This window comes from Scyliorhinus canicula, chromosome 8 (genome assembly GCF_902713615.1).
Source record: "Scyliorhinus canicula chromosome 8, sScyCan1.1, whole genome shotgun sequence".
NCBI classification, from domain to species: domain Eukaryota; kingdom Metazoa; phylum Chordata; class Chondrichthyes; order Carcharhiniformes; family Scyliorhinidae; genus Scyliorhinus; species Scyliorhinus canicula.
Window position 1 is genome coordinate 117,161,183 of NC_052153.1, and position 15,540 is coordinate 117,176,722.

Sequence of the window (15,540 nt, forward strand, 5' to 3'; positions counted from 1 at the left end):
CAGGTGAAGTTCGGCATGTTGCCGCCTGCGCGCCTGTGGGTCACCTACAAGGACCGGCATCACTACTTTGAGTCCCCGGAGGAAGCGTGGGCCTTTGTGCAGGCTGGAAAGTTGGACTCGAACTAGAGATTGGGGCTGTGGGAGTTTTTCTATTTCTCTATCATTGTTTACGCTATAGCAGGTTATTCTGTTTGTTTCTGTTTTTTCTCTCGCTTTCGGATGATGTGGGTTATGGTTTTGTGTTCTGGGGGGGGGGTACTGGGGTTTGTGGTTGATCTGGGTCTTTGTCTGTATGGAGTTGGTGGTTGGGTTGGGACTGCTGTTTGGGAGCTGCGTTGGTGGGGTGGGGCAGTGTGAAAGCGCGGGCTTTTCTCTGGTTTCCCGCACTGTGGGACGAAGGGGTGGAGCTGGTGGCGAGGGGTGTGGTTATTAGACCGGGTTTCCCGGGCTGAAGCTATGCCAAGGAGCTGATGCAAGGGAGAAGGGGGGACCTCATATCGGGAGGGGTCGGACTTAGAGCGGGAGCTGTCGGGGTCAGCAGAAGTCAGCTGGCTCACGGGAGTACAGTGGAGGGAGAGTCGCGGTTAGGAGGAGTCCTGGCCTTGTGGGGGGGGGGAATACCGGGTTGCTGCTGGATTGGCCAGGGAGGAGTTGGTGCGGGTCGCGGTGAGGTTCTATCGCTGTGGGAAACGGGCCGAATGGGTGATGGCCAGGGGCGAGCAGTCGATGGGCTATGGCTAGTCGACGGGGGAGGGGGGCGGGGTGCCACCTGATCCGGCTGATTACGTGGAACGTGAGGGGGTTGAATGGGCCGGTTAAGCGGGCCCGGGTGTTTTCGCATCTGAAGGGGCTGAAGGCAGACGTGGCCATGCTCCAGGAGACCCACCTGAAGGTGGCGGACCAGGTCCGTCTGAGGAAGGGGTGGGTGGGGCAGGTTTTCCACTCAGGGCTCGCCTCGAAGAACCGGGGGGTGGCGATTCTGGTGGGGAAGAGGGTGGCGTTTGAGGCGTCTGAGGTTTGAGGCGTCTGAGGTAAGCTGCAGGGGGAGAGGGTGGTGTTGGTTAATGTGTACGCTCTGAATTTTCATGAGGCGTATGTTGGGCCACATTCCTGGCCTGGAGGTGGGGGCTTGATCATTGGGGGGGGGGGACGACTTCAATACGGTGCTGGGGGGGGGGGGGGGGGGGGGACTTCAATACGGTGCTGGATCCCCTACTGGATCGTTCTAGTTCAAGGACAGGCAGGAGGCCTGCGGCGGCCAAGGTGTTGAGGGGGTTTATGGACCAGATGGGAGGAGTGTCATTCACAGCAAGACTGTTTATAAACATTGTGGTCAGCATCAAAGCAGGGTAATGGAGGTGCATTCAAGCATGAAGGTAAAGATCAATGAACAATCCACCAATCAGCTGCCTCTGGAGTAATAAAAATGTCAATCGTTGCTAATGCAATGTATTGCTTTCTGAAATTGAATGGAAGATCTGCATTTCCAAGGATGTCAAGGGACTTTAAGCCCTTGGAAGTGCACTGGGCTTTAGAGGAAGCCTCTGGCACTTTTAACAGCTGTGGCTTTCAACTCTTCTGCCTGAGGCAGCAGATGTTTAGGAAAGGATGCAATGATTTTTCAACCTACTATCTGGACTGTTCTTTAGCTTTCCGGCAGGCGTCTCTATTGGGGTGGGGTTCTCTGTCCGGGGTGGCCGATAGGGGAGGGCTGGGGTGGGCCGGATTTGCATTGCAGGGGAGGATAGGGGGCCTGCAATGGACTTTGGAGGGGAGCCTACATTCCACACATAATCCCTGGACCGACCATAGGGTTCACCGTGTCAGAGCCACGCTTGAGAATACCTGCACGACATCCGGTAGCGGCCATGTGCTGATCGGTCGCACACAGGGTAGCTCCCGCTGAAGGTTTCGGTTTTGTCCCTTTCTGCCCGACTAATGGGCTCCTTGGTCAGAAAAGTTGTGAAATGTGTGATGTGGAATGAATTCTCCTCCGAGGTGAAATGTCGACGGGATAATGCATCTGGCAGAGGTGGAGGGTCTGCGTGGCGTAACTACAGAAAACATGGCAGAGGTTGGGGCACTGGCGTCATCCATCACATTGCCAGTGGAGCAATTGATGGGGATGATTAAAGGAGAACTTCAGCAGCATCGGCTAGAGATGCAGGAGCATTGGTCAAGGGGGAGGCGGTGAGATAGTGGCATTGTCGCTAGACTAGTAATCCAGAGACCCAGAATATTGATCTGAGGACCTGGGTTCAAATCCCTCCATGGCAGGTAATGGAATTTAAACTCAATAAATGTCTGACCATAAAACCATTGTTGACTGTTCTATATGTGGGCAGTGGCACAGGGAAGGGATGGAACTGGTGAAGGACTTGCTTTGTGGGAGGAAGGTTTGCAAGTTTGGGGCATTGCAGGTGAAATAGGAGTTGCCGTGGGGGGGTCAGATATAGAGTTACGGGATTTTGCACGGAAGAGGTGCCCTCGATTCCTCAATTGCTGGAGAGCACACTGTTGGACAGGTTGTTATCGCCAGATGAGTTGGGGGATGGGAAGATCGCAGGCATCTATGGATGGCTAGTCGGCACAAGGAAAGCGCTAATCAAGGAGGTAAAGTGCAAGTGGGAGGTGTGGAGTGAGATTATGCTACATCATCCTGTGCCAGGATGAGCCTGATACAGTTCAAGGTTGTGCATAGGGCTCACATGACATGAGTGCAGATCAGTGGGTTTTTTGCAGAAGTAGAGGATAAGTGTGAGATATGGAGGGGGGGTACAAATTACGTCCACATATTTTGGTCATGTCCACGATTGATGGGGTTCTGGTGCCTGATATTTGAAACTTTATCGTAAATTGTGTGGGTGGAGATGTTGCCAGGCCCTCTGGTGGCAATCTTTGGAGTGTCTGAACTGCCTGAGCTGTTGAAGGAGAAGGGGGCTGATGTAGTGGATTTTGCTACATTGATCACAAAATAAAATTTATTTTTTTTTCCAAAGAAAATTGCTGCACCAATCCACGCCCACGTGAATCCAGGCTGAGTGGTCTGGTGCATCACAGGAGTGCGGAGAATCGAGTTTCCAGCCCATTGATCGGATGCGAATGCCTGCAAATTACTCATTTGCATCCTTCCGCCAGCACAGGGTGTGTAGTTTGCTACCGCTTACGGCAAGGGGCCAGAGCATCAGAACGGGATCGGCACCGGGCACTGATTTTAGCCCGACGCTCTATTCTCCACCCCATTAGGTACCACACTACCAGCAGCGGGTGGCAGAGAATCCAGCCCCTGGCCATTTATTGCATTATTTAAGAGTTTCACAATGTGCATATCGGTTTCCACATTTTCAAACCAAACAATGATTACACCTCAAAAAGTAACTCATTGGCTGCAAAGCACCTTGTCCATCTTGAGGACATGTAGAAATACCAAATAAATAAAAGTCCATGTGTTCTTATGTTAACTATTAGATTGTATTAGGGATACTTTACCTATGATTTTCAATGAAGTGGTTGTACTCGGAACTGGGGTCGATTTGTTCAATGGAATTGAGGACATCTTTGTGGATATTTACTATCTCTTCAGTCACGAGGCTCGTTATTTTTACGTATTCTTCCAGAATTCCCTTTCTACAAAGGAAAGGGGAAAACAAAAGTTGAAATCACGACTAGGAACATTCTTGTTTATTATTTCATAAATGTTCAACTTTACGATATCCAATTTATTTGAAGAAAATTGCACTGATGTTTTGCTCCCAGTGATTTTCCTCCACACCTTCACATTCCAAGGTCGAGTACTGTATCATAAGTTGGCCAGTATTAAAGAGATTATTCACAGGATTCAAATGCAAAACTGAAGAAGATATTCTATCAACCATATTAATCCATTTGGTGAATCTGTCACTTCAAGCACTAAAATTAGCACTTTGAAGTCATAGAAATTCAGTTAATGGATGTCTGAGTTTTCGTTAAGTTACCCCTGTTAGGGCGACATGGTAGCTCAGTGGTTAGCACTGTTACCATCCCGGATCACTGTCCTTGTGGAGCTTGCACAATCTCCTCATGTCAGCATGGATCGCACCCACAACCCAAAGATGTCAGGATGGGTGAATTGGCCCCAGGCATCTGGGAGGGGGTAAGAGGACGGGGCGAGTGGCAAATAGAGAACGGGGCGGGTGGCAGATAGAGGACGGGGCGGGTGGGAGATAGAGGACGGGGCAGGTGGGAGATAAAAGAGAGGACGGAGGACGGGGGGGGAGAAAGAGAGGACAGGGGGGGGGGGGGAGAAGAGTGGGTGGAGATGGGGGGGGGGAAGAGAGGACAGAGGGGGGAGAGAGAGGACGGAGGGGCGGGAAAAAAGAGAGGACTGGGGGGGCAGAATCGGGGGACGGGTGAAATCGAGGAAGGGGGGAAACAAAATCGGGAGGGGGGGAAATCGAGGACGGGGGGGGGAAATAGAGGACGGGGGAACATATCGTGGACGGGGGGGGAAATCAAGGGGGGGGGGAATAAAATCGAGGACGGGAAAAAATCGAGGACGGGGAGGGGAGAAAATAGAGGACGGGGAGGGGAGAAAATCGAGGACGGAGGGGAGGAGGCGATACCATAGTGGTATTGTCAGTGGAGTAGTAAACCAGAAACCCAGGGTAATGGTCTGGGGACCCAGATTTGAATCCAGCCACTGCAGAAGGTGAAATCTGAATTCAATAAAAATCTGGAATTAAAAGTTTAACGGTGATCATGATGGTCATAAAAACTCATCTGGTTCGGAAGTAAATCTGCTATCCTTACCTGGTCTGGCCCAGATGTGACTCCAGCCCCGCAACAATGTGGTTAACTCTTAACTGTCCGCACAAGGGTAATTAGGGATGGGCAATAAATGCTGGCACAGCCATCGACACCCAGGCCCCATTCGTGAATAGTTTAAATAATGGAGGATGGAGAGGGGGGGGGTGTGAAATTGTGTACGGGCGGGTAGAAATTGAGGATGGGGGTGGGGAAACTGAGGTCGGGGCGGGGGGGCTTGAGGACGGAGTAGGGGATATTGAGGACAGGGGAGGGGGGAGGAATTGAGGACGGGAGAAGGAGAGGAATTGAGGAAATTAGACAACAGCTTGGGAAGCACTCCCCATAGTTTGATTTTACATAATGAAAAACATTTATGACTACTCTGCATTTATATTAAGTTGCTGCTGGTAGCAACACATTTGTAATTTGTAAATGCTCAGCAGCACTTGACATTCTGGTAATACTGCTGTTTTCCTCTGGTGAAACCACTAAGCTCCAATTATACATGCTTGAAGAATTACATATTCATAGGAAATTAATGCACTTGCAAGTATGAAGCAAATTCTTTTAGTTGGTGCTCACCAAAGGGCAAGAAAACAACATCAGAAAAAGGGAAAACATGCTATTTTGTGCTCCCAGGGCCTGTCTCAGTTGTTTGCCAATCAGAAATAGCATAGAAACAACAGTAAGGCTGCTTCAGCATCAAAATCCTTCACTTGTTTTAATCAAACATACAGGGGCTCGCACAGCATTTTCATTACTTATGATATAATATTGCCAATGTACAAACAAGTTTCTAGTTTATTTACAGTTTAAAAGAAAAACAGCTTTGCAATTGCCTCTAAATATTTAAGGTAAACTATATTCCACAATTAAATTCAGAAAATCAAGCAGATAACATGATTTGGCTTGGCTCTGTGTCAGACTGCATGTTGATAGAAAAGGTAAGGCCTTGGAATAATAAAGGTCGGTTCAATATTATTGTCTGTTATTGGTTCTCAAACTACCTTCTACCCCTACAAATTACCTTCCTTCTCTTCCTTCCCCTCTTTGCTCTCTGTCTCTCTCCCCTCCACCTTCAGTTACCCCACTCACCACCAACCCAGATCCTGCAATCCTCCTTGTCCGAGACACTGCAAATGCTCTCAATTTTCCATGTTCAGCACCAAGGGAGATGGGCCAGGTTGTACAGTGAAATAGCTTTCAAAAGGGAATTGGACAATTGTCTGAAGAGAAAAAAATGCAGGTCTGTGGGGCTAAATAACAAACCACTTCATCTTTAACAACAGTACCCGGCTTGCCAATGATAGGGGGAGACTGACCCACTGCAACAGATCTGCCTTCACCCTGCCCACCCAGCTCATAAGATTCAATTTACAGAGCCGGGCCCAGTCTCGAGTCACCTGCAGCCCCAGATACCTGAAGTGAGTATTCACCACACAAAACGGTACACCCCCAAGCCAGCCCCCTTCCCCAGCGGGGAGACCAAAAAAGCACTCGCTCTTTTCCGAATTCAATTTATATCCCAAAAGAACCCCAAATCACTTGAGAAGCCCCATTATATCCCCCACCATGAGAACTAGATTGGAGATATAAAACAAAAGGTCATCAACATACAGGAAACCTTATGCTCCAACACCCCTCCCCCTCCACTTATCCGAGCTCCTCAGTGCAATGGCCAAGGGCTCTATCGCCAGCACACACCCCTGCCTCGTTCTCCTATGCAACTGCAAATATCCCGAGTTCACCTCATTGGTACGAACACTCACTTTTGGATCTTTGTATAACAATTTGACTCATGCCATAAACTTGAGCCCAATCCCAAGCCACTCCAACACCGCAAACAAAAAACTCAACACTACTCGATCAAATGCCTTCTTCACATCCAGCCCCACCACCACCTCCTGCTATCCCCTTTCTGATGGGGGTTTAGTAAGCGCTGCACATATGAGGATAACTGCCTACCTTTTATGAACCCTGTCTGATCCTCCCCAACCACTTGCGTGAGGCACTCCTCCAGCCTAAGCGCCAACTCTTTGGCAAGGATCTTGTCTTGGCATCTACATTTTGCAGGGATTGTGGCCGATAAGACCCACACTCCGCTGGGTCCTTAATTTTCTTTAACAAAAAGCAAAATAGATGCATGTTCCATTGTCTCCGGAAGCACTCCCCTAGCTACCGCATCCGCAAACATCCCCACCACCAACGGTGAGCCTATCTGAAAACTTGCTGCAAAATTCCACCGGGAATCCATCCGGCCCCAGTGCTTAACCGTTTGCATTTTCCCATTTGCATTTTCCCTATCGCCTTCCGAACCTCCTCGTTCCCCTCGTCCAACTCTGCCATATCCTCTTCTCCCCCTGTGGGACACGCCAGCCCCTCCAAAAACTCTGTCATATCTGACTCGTCCCCAATTACCCCATCCCGGACCTGAAAAACCTCCTGGGAGGCCGCCTGCTGGTGGAGCTGTCCTGCCAGCAAGCGACTGACCTTCTCCCCATACTCATGCACCACACCTTTTGCCCAGCTCAACCGGCGTACCACTTTCCCGGTGGACAAAAGGAGTTCCTTTCAACTGGCCAAAATGTTACAATGTGAGATCTTCCGCATACTTCCCATCAACTTCCCACCAACTTTGCCCCTCTCTTGCCTCCCCAGCCACCTGCGCCTTATACGTGATTATACCGTCCCTTAACACCACCTTCAACTTCTCCCAAACCACTGATGACAAGACATCCCCATTTTATTGAACCCCACATAATCGTCAATCACCTTGGCCATCCTCACAAAAACATAGATCCGCAGGCAATCCCACAATCATCCTCCACGCCAGCCTCTATGCAGGCCACTTCTCCAAGACCACATCCACCAGGTGCGGAGCATAATCTGAAATAGCGATCAGCGAATATCCTGCTTTTCTCACCCCGATCTCACCATAATAAAGAAATCAATCCTTGAATATACATTATGCACTGGCGAATAAAAGGACTACTCATTACCCGCTGGATATAAGAACCACCACGAGTCCATTCCTCCCATCTCCTTCATAAACGCTGCCAACACCCTCATTCGCACCGAAGGGGTCAACTCAAGCAGCTTAGATCAATTCATTTTGGACGCAACACTGTGTTTAAGCCCCCACCTAAAATTAACTGATGCATGACATGGCCAGTATGGCTGCCAACATTCTCTTCGTAAACCCTACTCATCCCAATTCGGGGCATACACACGAACCAACATCACCAACCTCCCCTTCAAAGCACCCGCTACTATAACATATCTGCCCCCCTAATCTGTCACCACCTTCTCCATCTGAAACGTAACTCTCTTACCCAACTGTATCGCGACCCCAGGCCCTGCTAATATAATAATAATCTTTATTAATGTCACAAGAAGGCTTACATTAACGCTGCAATGAAGTTACTGTGAAAATCCCCTCGTCGCCACACTCCGGTGTCTGTTCGGGTACACTGAGAGAATTCAGAACGTCCGATTCACCAAACAGCACGGGCACGATTCTCCGCAATGGCCGACGCCAGCGTGAAACCCGGAGTGTTTCACGACGCCATTGGAGGCCGCTCCTTGCCCCCTATTCCCCCCCCCGCTAGGAGCGGCGTTGCAGGGAAGTCGACCGCCGGGCCTTGACGCTGGCGCGCATGCGCGGTTGCCGTCTTCCCCTCCGCTGCCCCGCAAGACGTGGCGGCTTGATCTTGCGGGGCGGCGGAGGGGAAAGAGCGAGTCTCTCAGAGATGCCGGCCCGACGATCGGTGGGCACCGATCGCAAGCCAGTCCCCTCCCGAGCACGGCTGTGGTGCTCGATCCCCTCTCCGCCCCCCACAGGCCCCAAACTTACCGCGATGTTCACGCCGGCAGCAACCAGGCGTGGTTGCCGCCGGCGTGAACAGGTCGGGTACATCAGGCCGCTTGGTCCATCCGGGCCTGAGAATCACGGGTCGCCGTTTTTCGATTCTCCGAGCGGCGTGTCGCGGGGGGTGAGAGAATCGCGGGGGGTGCCAGAGCGGCCCTCCCGTGATTCTCCCACCAGGCCTGGGGAGCGAAGAATCGCGCCCCACATCTTTCGGGACTTGTGGGAGGAAACCGGAGCAGCCGGAGGAAACATAGGAGAACGTGCAGAATCCGCACCGACTCAAGTCGGAATCGAATCTGGGACCCCTGTGAAGCAACAGTGCTAACCACTGTGCTACGTGCCGCCTTGCTCCCTTGCCGCCGATCAAAGCCCGAGTGAAACATCTGGCTCACCCAACATTTCCAAAGCCGTACTCGGTCCTTCATCCTCAGACGGGTCCCCTGCAGCAGCCCCACCACATCAGCTCTCAAACTATTTGAATGTGAAAAGACTCTCGCCCACTTCACCAGTTCATCCAACTCCTGCACGTTCCACGTTAACATTTGGACTGGGAGTCTCTCATCCGCCGCCCCCCCCCACAGACACCCCCTCCTTCCTCTCAGTCATGACCACCCCACGGGGCATACCCGATCACCCCCTGCCAAGGTCCTCAGCCCACCGTCCACCAAAACCCAGGCCCCACCCACACATGGGCCCAAGCCCTGCCCTAGTCACTATCAACCAACTGCCCCTCCCCATCCCAGGAATCTACAACCACTTCCTCTCAAAACCGTTCCTCTCTGCATGCTCCACATCCTCCCACCCACACCTCCTAAGCCAGCCAACACCTGTCCTGATAGGCTTGGCAGGTCGCAGCTCCTGCCCCCCCCCCCTCCCAAACCGCACTCCCAACTTAAGTTTGCTAGCAAGGTGGCCCCCACCAGAGCACCCCCCCCCCCCCCCCCCCCACATACCTTACACAAAACCCACCAACAATAACCCCCACAACCAACCCTTCTAGACAACCAAACGCGTTAAACACAAAACAAAGGGTGGGGAAATGTCAACACCTTATCCCACTGTCCCCAAACCATCCCCTCCCAATCATAACATGAGAAATGATATTCCAAACTCAGTTCAGCCCCAGATCTTCAGCCCTCACAAACTTCTCTCCTCCAATGCCGTCTCAAATAAATGGTTCTTGGAGTCAAACATAACCCTCAGCCGGTTAGACATCCCCGAACCACACACCAGTAAAGCGTCGCCTTCGCCCTGTTAAAGGCCGACCTCCTTCTGACCAGCTCCATCATGATGTCCTGGTAGATATGAATACCACTGCCTTCCCACCTCACCTCCCGATTCTGCGAGGCCAACTCAAGACCGTCTCCTTCATCTGATGGCTGTGAAAACAGGCGATCACAGCTCTTGGTGGATTGTTCGCCTTTGGCTTCGGCCGCAGCGACGATGAGCCCTGTCCAGCTCAAAGAGAGAGGGATTCTCCTCCCCCTCTAACAATTTGTCGAGCATCCCCGAAAATACTCTGTCAACCTCGGGCCCTCCAGCCCCCCAGGCAGCCCCACAATCTGAAAATTCTGCGGCTGTGGCCTGTTCGCCAGATCCTCCACTTTGGCTCTGGGCCTTTTATTACTGTCCTCCACCATCAGCAGCTCCTCTTTCAGCGAGGCGAGCTGGTTGCTGTGCCCCGACAAAGCCGACCCTTTCAACACCTCATTCAGTCTCTGACGTCTATGCTGGAACCTCCTTTATCGGGACCAGCGCATCTTCCAACTGTTTTGAGCGTTCCAATCATCCCCTTCCCATGCTGCTAAAAATGCTCAGCAAACTGGCACTTAAACTCCATCGACTTCACCTCAGCCAGTGTCTCCACTGTAATGGGCGCACCCCTGCATTGCAAGCTTGCTCCCACCGTTTTTTCTCCCACAGAACTCCGCACCTTTCTCAGGCCCACTGGTGGACTAGAACTCGTTCCTCTTAGTGCTATATTCTTTCGCTGGATTTTCAACATCATCTAATACCCACGACTTTATTGAAGACAGTTCACATAAACAGTTCCCCCAAAACGGGGTGAAAAGGGCCAAAAAACAAGAACTCCGGCAGAAGCCACCCAACACACGACCTCCACCTAAATGTCGCCATTGGAAGTCCTTATTCTGAAACTTATTGTTGGTCTGGCTATGCAGGACTGGAAGCAATAACTGAAACAAAGGCAACTAAAGGAATAAATATCCTAGGCAATGTCCAGGAATGGGTTGATAACTGGCAAATGACTTCAACACCATACAAGTGCCAGGCAATGACTATCTAAAACATGAAAACGTTAAACTGCTATCTCTTGAAATTCAAAGGCACTACCCCCGTCAATTCCCCTATAATCAACGTCCTTGGGATCACTGCTGACTCTGGGACAACTGTATGAAAGATGCTTGGACAGATTCAAGACTAGCGTACAATGGCTGCAGTGCGCGTACATCTACAAGACACAGCAGCAACTTGCTTCTTCAACCACACCTTCCCAATCTTTGACCTCTGTCAGAAAGGACAGGGGCAGCAGATGCACGCGAGCACTATCACCTCCAAACTTCATAAACTACCCTGACTTGGAAATGTACCACTAAAAAATTGTATTTGGCAACTGAACAAGTGAGTCTCCCAATCAATTTATTGAAAATAATAGTTATAAGCTTATTAGGTATCAGAGGGCAGCATAGTGGCACAGTGGTTAGCACTGCTACCTCACAGCGCTCGGGATCCAGATTCAATTCCAGCCCTCGGTCACTGAATATGTGGCATTTGTGCACTCTCCAGTGTCTGTGTGGAGTCACGGGTGGTCCAGTTTCCTCCCACAGTCCAAAGATGTATGGATTAGGTGGATTAGCCATACTAAATTGCTCCTTAGTGTCCAGGGATGTGCAGGTTAAGTTATGGGGAAAAAAAGAATGCTCAATTATCTAAACTAATTACCCATTCTTCAAGCAGGTAAGCAACTGAAAAAAAGTATCTGTATAGTAGGACCATCTTTATTAGTCGAATCATATGCATCCTCTACATTCCATCTAAGTACATACGAGCTTGACTGGGCCCATATTAGATAGGTAAATGAATTGACATACTGCAAGTATCTGGTGTTGAACAGCATCATTGGCACTTGAGCCTCTGTTCATTAAAATCCAATTTTACAGACAAACAGGGATGGATGTAATCGGTTTTCAAATTACACAGATCTCCATATAGAACAATGACATTCTTCCTGTGATAACAATGAATTCTTGGCACCAACCACTAACATATGTTACATTTTTAGGCTCACTGCACAGAAACAAATAAAATGTAAATACATCAAATATAAAACAAAATATAAATAAATACATATATTGGTGTATCAGGAGAAAGGTGCAGCCATTTTTTTTTTAAACTGGTACATTTCATAAGCTCCAGGCAAATTATGGAAATTGCAGACCATATTATTGTCTGAAATGATCACAGGGATTTATAATGATGAATTATTGCATCAGACTTTGGCAGATATTAGTGCAAATGCAAAGATGATAATCCAACTTTAGAACCAGTTATTTTCTTTTGATGTATGGGAATTACCCACTTAAGTAAGGATCCTGGTCTTGATAAATACAGGCAGAGTACAATAAACCAGAGGGCAGAACAGTGGCGCAGTGGTTAGCTCCCTCACGGCGCTGAGGACCCGGGGTCGATCCCGACCCTGGGTCACTGTCCATGTGGTGTTAGCACATTCTCCCCGTGACTGCATGGTCTTACCCCCATAGCACAAAACAAAAAGATGTGCAGGGTAGGACGATTGGCCATGCTAAATTGTCCCTTAATTGTAAAAAATAATTGGGTACTCTAAACTTACAAAAAAAAACTTACAATAAACCTGCGTAAAGCACTGGTTCAGCCTCAACTCAAGTACTGCGGGCACTTCAGGAAGAATGTGAAGGCATTAGAGACAGTGCTGAAACGATTCACAGAAATTGTTCCAGGGACAAGTAAACTCAATTATGTGGATAGACTAGAGAAGCTGGAGCTCTTCTTGCAGAAAAGAAGGCTTAAAAGAGACTTGATAGGGGTATAGAAAATCATGAGGGGTTTGGACAGAGTTGATAGAGAAACCGTTCCCATAGGTTGAAGGATTAAGAACATGACACCGGTTTAAGGTGACTGGTAAAAGAAGCCACAGTGACATAAGAGACAAACATTTTAAGCAGCAACTGGTCAGGATCTGGAATGCACTGCCTGAGACTATGGGCAGAATCAATTGTGGCTTTCAACAGAGAAGTGGAATCATTTCCTCAAAAGGAAAACTTCACAAAAGTATGGAGAAAAGGTAAGGCAATAATACTCAGTGAATTCCTCATGCAAAGAATCAGCATGGACACAACAGGTAAAATAATTCCTTCTGTGCGGTAACCATTTTATGATACCGTGCTACAGTCAAAGTGGGTCACAGATTGCATACTAAATATAATTTTCCAATTTGAGTTAGGTCCATTTCGGCAACTTCTATTGTTTATGTTTTTTGCCGTCTATTTATTCCCAAAATCCTTATCAAAAGATCACAGGATATAGCAGCAAAAGAGTTCATCCAAAGTTATGATTTCATTTTTTGGTTGGCAAGCTGTAACCAGCGGAGTGCCACGGAGATCAGTACTAAGTCCTATTTACAATGTACATCCATGGCTTGGATGAAGGAACCAAATGTATGGTTGCTAAACTTGGCAATGATACCAAGACAGGTAAGAAAGTAAGCTGTGATGAGGACATAAAATGTCTACAAAGGAATTTAGATAGTTTTTAAGATAGTGGGCAAAAATATGGCACATGGGAGTATATTCCTCTAAGCTCGGAAAGCCGCCTTCAATTAACAGATCCCCAAACCGCTTAATCCCTGCCTGATGAGCGCCGGGGTCCCGGGTTTGATTCCCGGCTTGGGTCACTGTCTGTGCAAACTCTGCACCTTCTCCCCGTGTCTGCGTGGGTTTCCTCCGGGTGCCCCAGTGTCCTCCCACAAGTCCCGAAAGACGTGCTTGTCAGGTGAATTGGCCAGTCTAAATTCTCCCTCAGTGTACCCGAACAGGTGCCGGAGTGTGGCGACTAGAGGCTTTTCACAGTAACTTCATTGCAGTGTTAGTGTAAGACCACTAATGACAATAATAAAGATTATTATTCTGGGAAAATATGAAGTCGTCCACTTTAGCAGGAAGAAAAGAAAATCAATACATTGTTTAAATGGAGAATGACCGCAAAACTCTGCAGTACAGTGGGATTTATCTGGATATCCTTGTACATGAATCACAAAATGTTAGTTATGTAGGTACACCAAGTGACTAGGAAGGCAGATGGGATGTTGTAATTTACTCCAAGGAGAATGGAATATAAAAGTAGAGATATTTTGCGAGAGTTTACAAGGCATCATTGAGACAAAATCTGGAGTACTGTGTACAGTATTGGTCTCCTTATTTCCGAAAAAAAATAGAATAACATTAGCAACAGTTCAGAAAGGATTCACTTGACTGATTCCTTGGATGAAAGGATATCTGATGAGTAAGGTTATGGGTATGTATCCATTGGACTTCCAGTGATGACGCTGGGCTGAGCAGTCGAACGTCAGGCAGCGCTCCTTCCGCAGATCTGTAAAGCAATCACGTTTTAACAAAACTTGCCAAAAATCCCAGCGATTTATTCCCCAAACGTTAAGCAGACAGGGGGCTGAAAGGAGAAAGAAAAATGACGGGAAAAAGCCAGTCCAGGGGCCACACGTGGCTTGAATTGGAAGGCGTCTAGAGCACAGGCAATCGGACGAGCTGACCAGCACACGAGGCAGCGGAGCGCAAGTCTCACCAGAGCAAAAAGGGCAGAACAGCCAAGTACAAAACCCTCCCTCACCAGGAGGGAACTGGACGGCATCCCTCTTAGAGGCACTGAAAGAGCACCGGCTAGAAATTAAAACAGTCATACAGGCCGTGGTGAAAGATGCGGTGGCTGAAACCCTGATACAAATACAGATCACGCTGAGCAGGGCCGAAAAGAAACTGGAGCCCTAAGAAGCCACCATCAAGGACCTTGAAAGAGCCGCAACTGACCAGAGTGATTGGATAGTGGCTTGAAAGGAAATGGCTAGACTGGTCCTGACGCAGGGTAACCTGAGGGGAAAGGTCAAGGACCAAGATAATCGGTCAAGGAGGCAGAACTTGCAGATCGTGAGCCTCCCGGAAGGAACCAAAGGCAGGGAAGTCTGCGACGGAAACCCAAGGCCAGGTAACAACCAAGGGCCATCATAGCCAAACTGCACCGGTACCAGGATTGGGAAAGAATCCTGAGCTGCAGTTGGGAAGGACATAGACTCTGAATTTAAATCGGAACATTGGGGAAGACCTGGCCATGCGCAGGGGAGAATTCAACAGGGCGGCGTATGCTTTGGAATGTTGTATCCAGCCAAGCTCTGGGTCACAAGCAGGGCAAAGAACATTTTTCTACGGCCTTGCTGAAGGTCCCAGGCAAAGAACAGCAATGCGGCAGCAAGCCAACAAAAGGGATCCCGATTGACGAACAACGGCCACCAACCGAAGGGCCGCCACAGGCGGGAGAAGGTAGCCCATGCGTGCAAACGAGGGCAACAGCAGAGGGAAAGCAGAGAAACAATGGGGACAAGTGTACGGTAAGATGGGGAAAGAACAGACTGAAACCAGAAAGTGGGCAGGAGGAAAATGGTACAGTAACCCCCGGGAGGAGGGTCACTACACCAGCGGGATAGTGCAAGGACATTCATAAGATAGAGGCCATGTCACACCCCCAACGGAGGTAATCGCAGAGGATCAAACAGGCTTTGTCAAAGGTAGACAGCTCACATCGAACCTCAGGCGCCTGCTGAACGT

The 15,540-nt window shown here is 49.1% G+C and overlaps 1 protein-coding gene across 4 annotated transcripts in view; it reads right to left on the reverse strand.

The window, feature by feature from the left end:
* Positions 1–15,540, reverse strand: part of fer (fer (fps/fes related) tyrosine kinase) — a 364,060-nt gene that overhangs the window by 221,707 nt on the left and 126,813 nt on the right. For all 4 annotated transcript variants that reach the window (XM_038805140.1, XM_038805141.1, XM_038805139.1 and 1 more), the window contains exon 6: positions 3,490–3,627. In XM_038805140.1, coding sequence (XP_038661068.1) covers positions 3,490–3,627 — 138 coding nt within the window. The remainder of the gene's footprint in view (positions 1–3,489; positions 3,628–15,540) is intronic.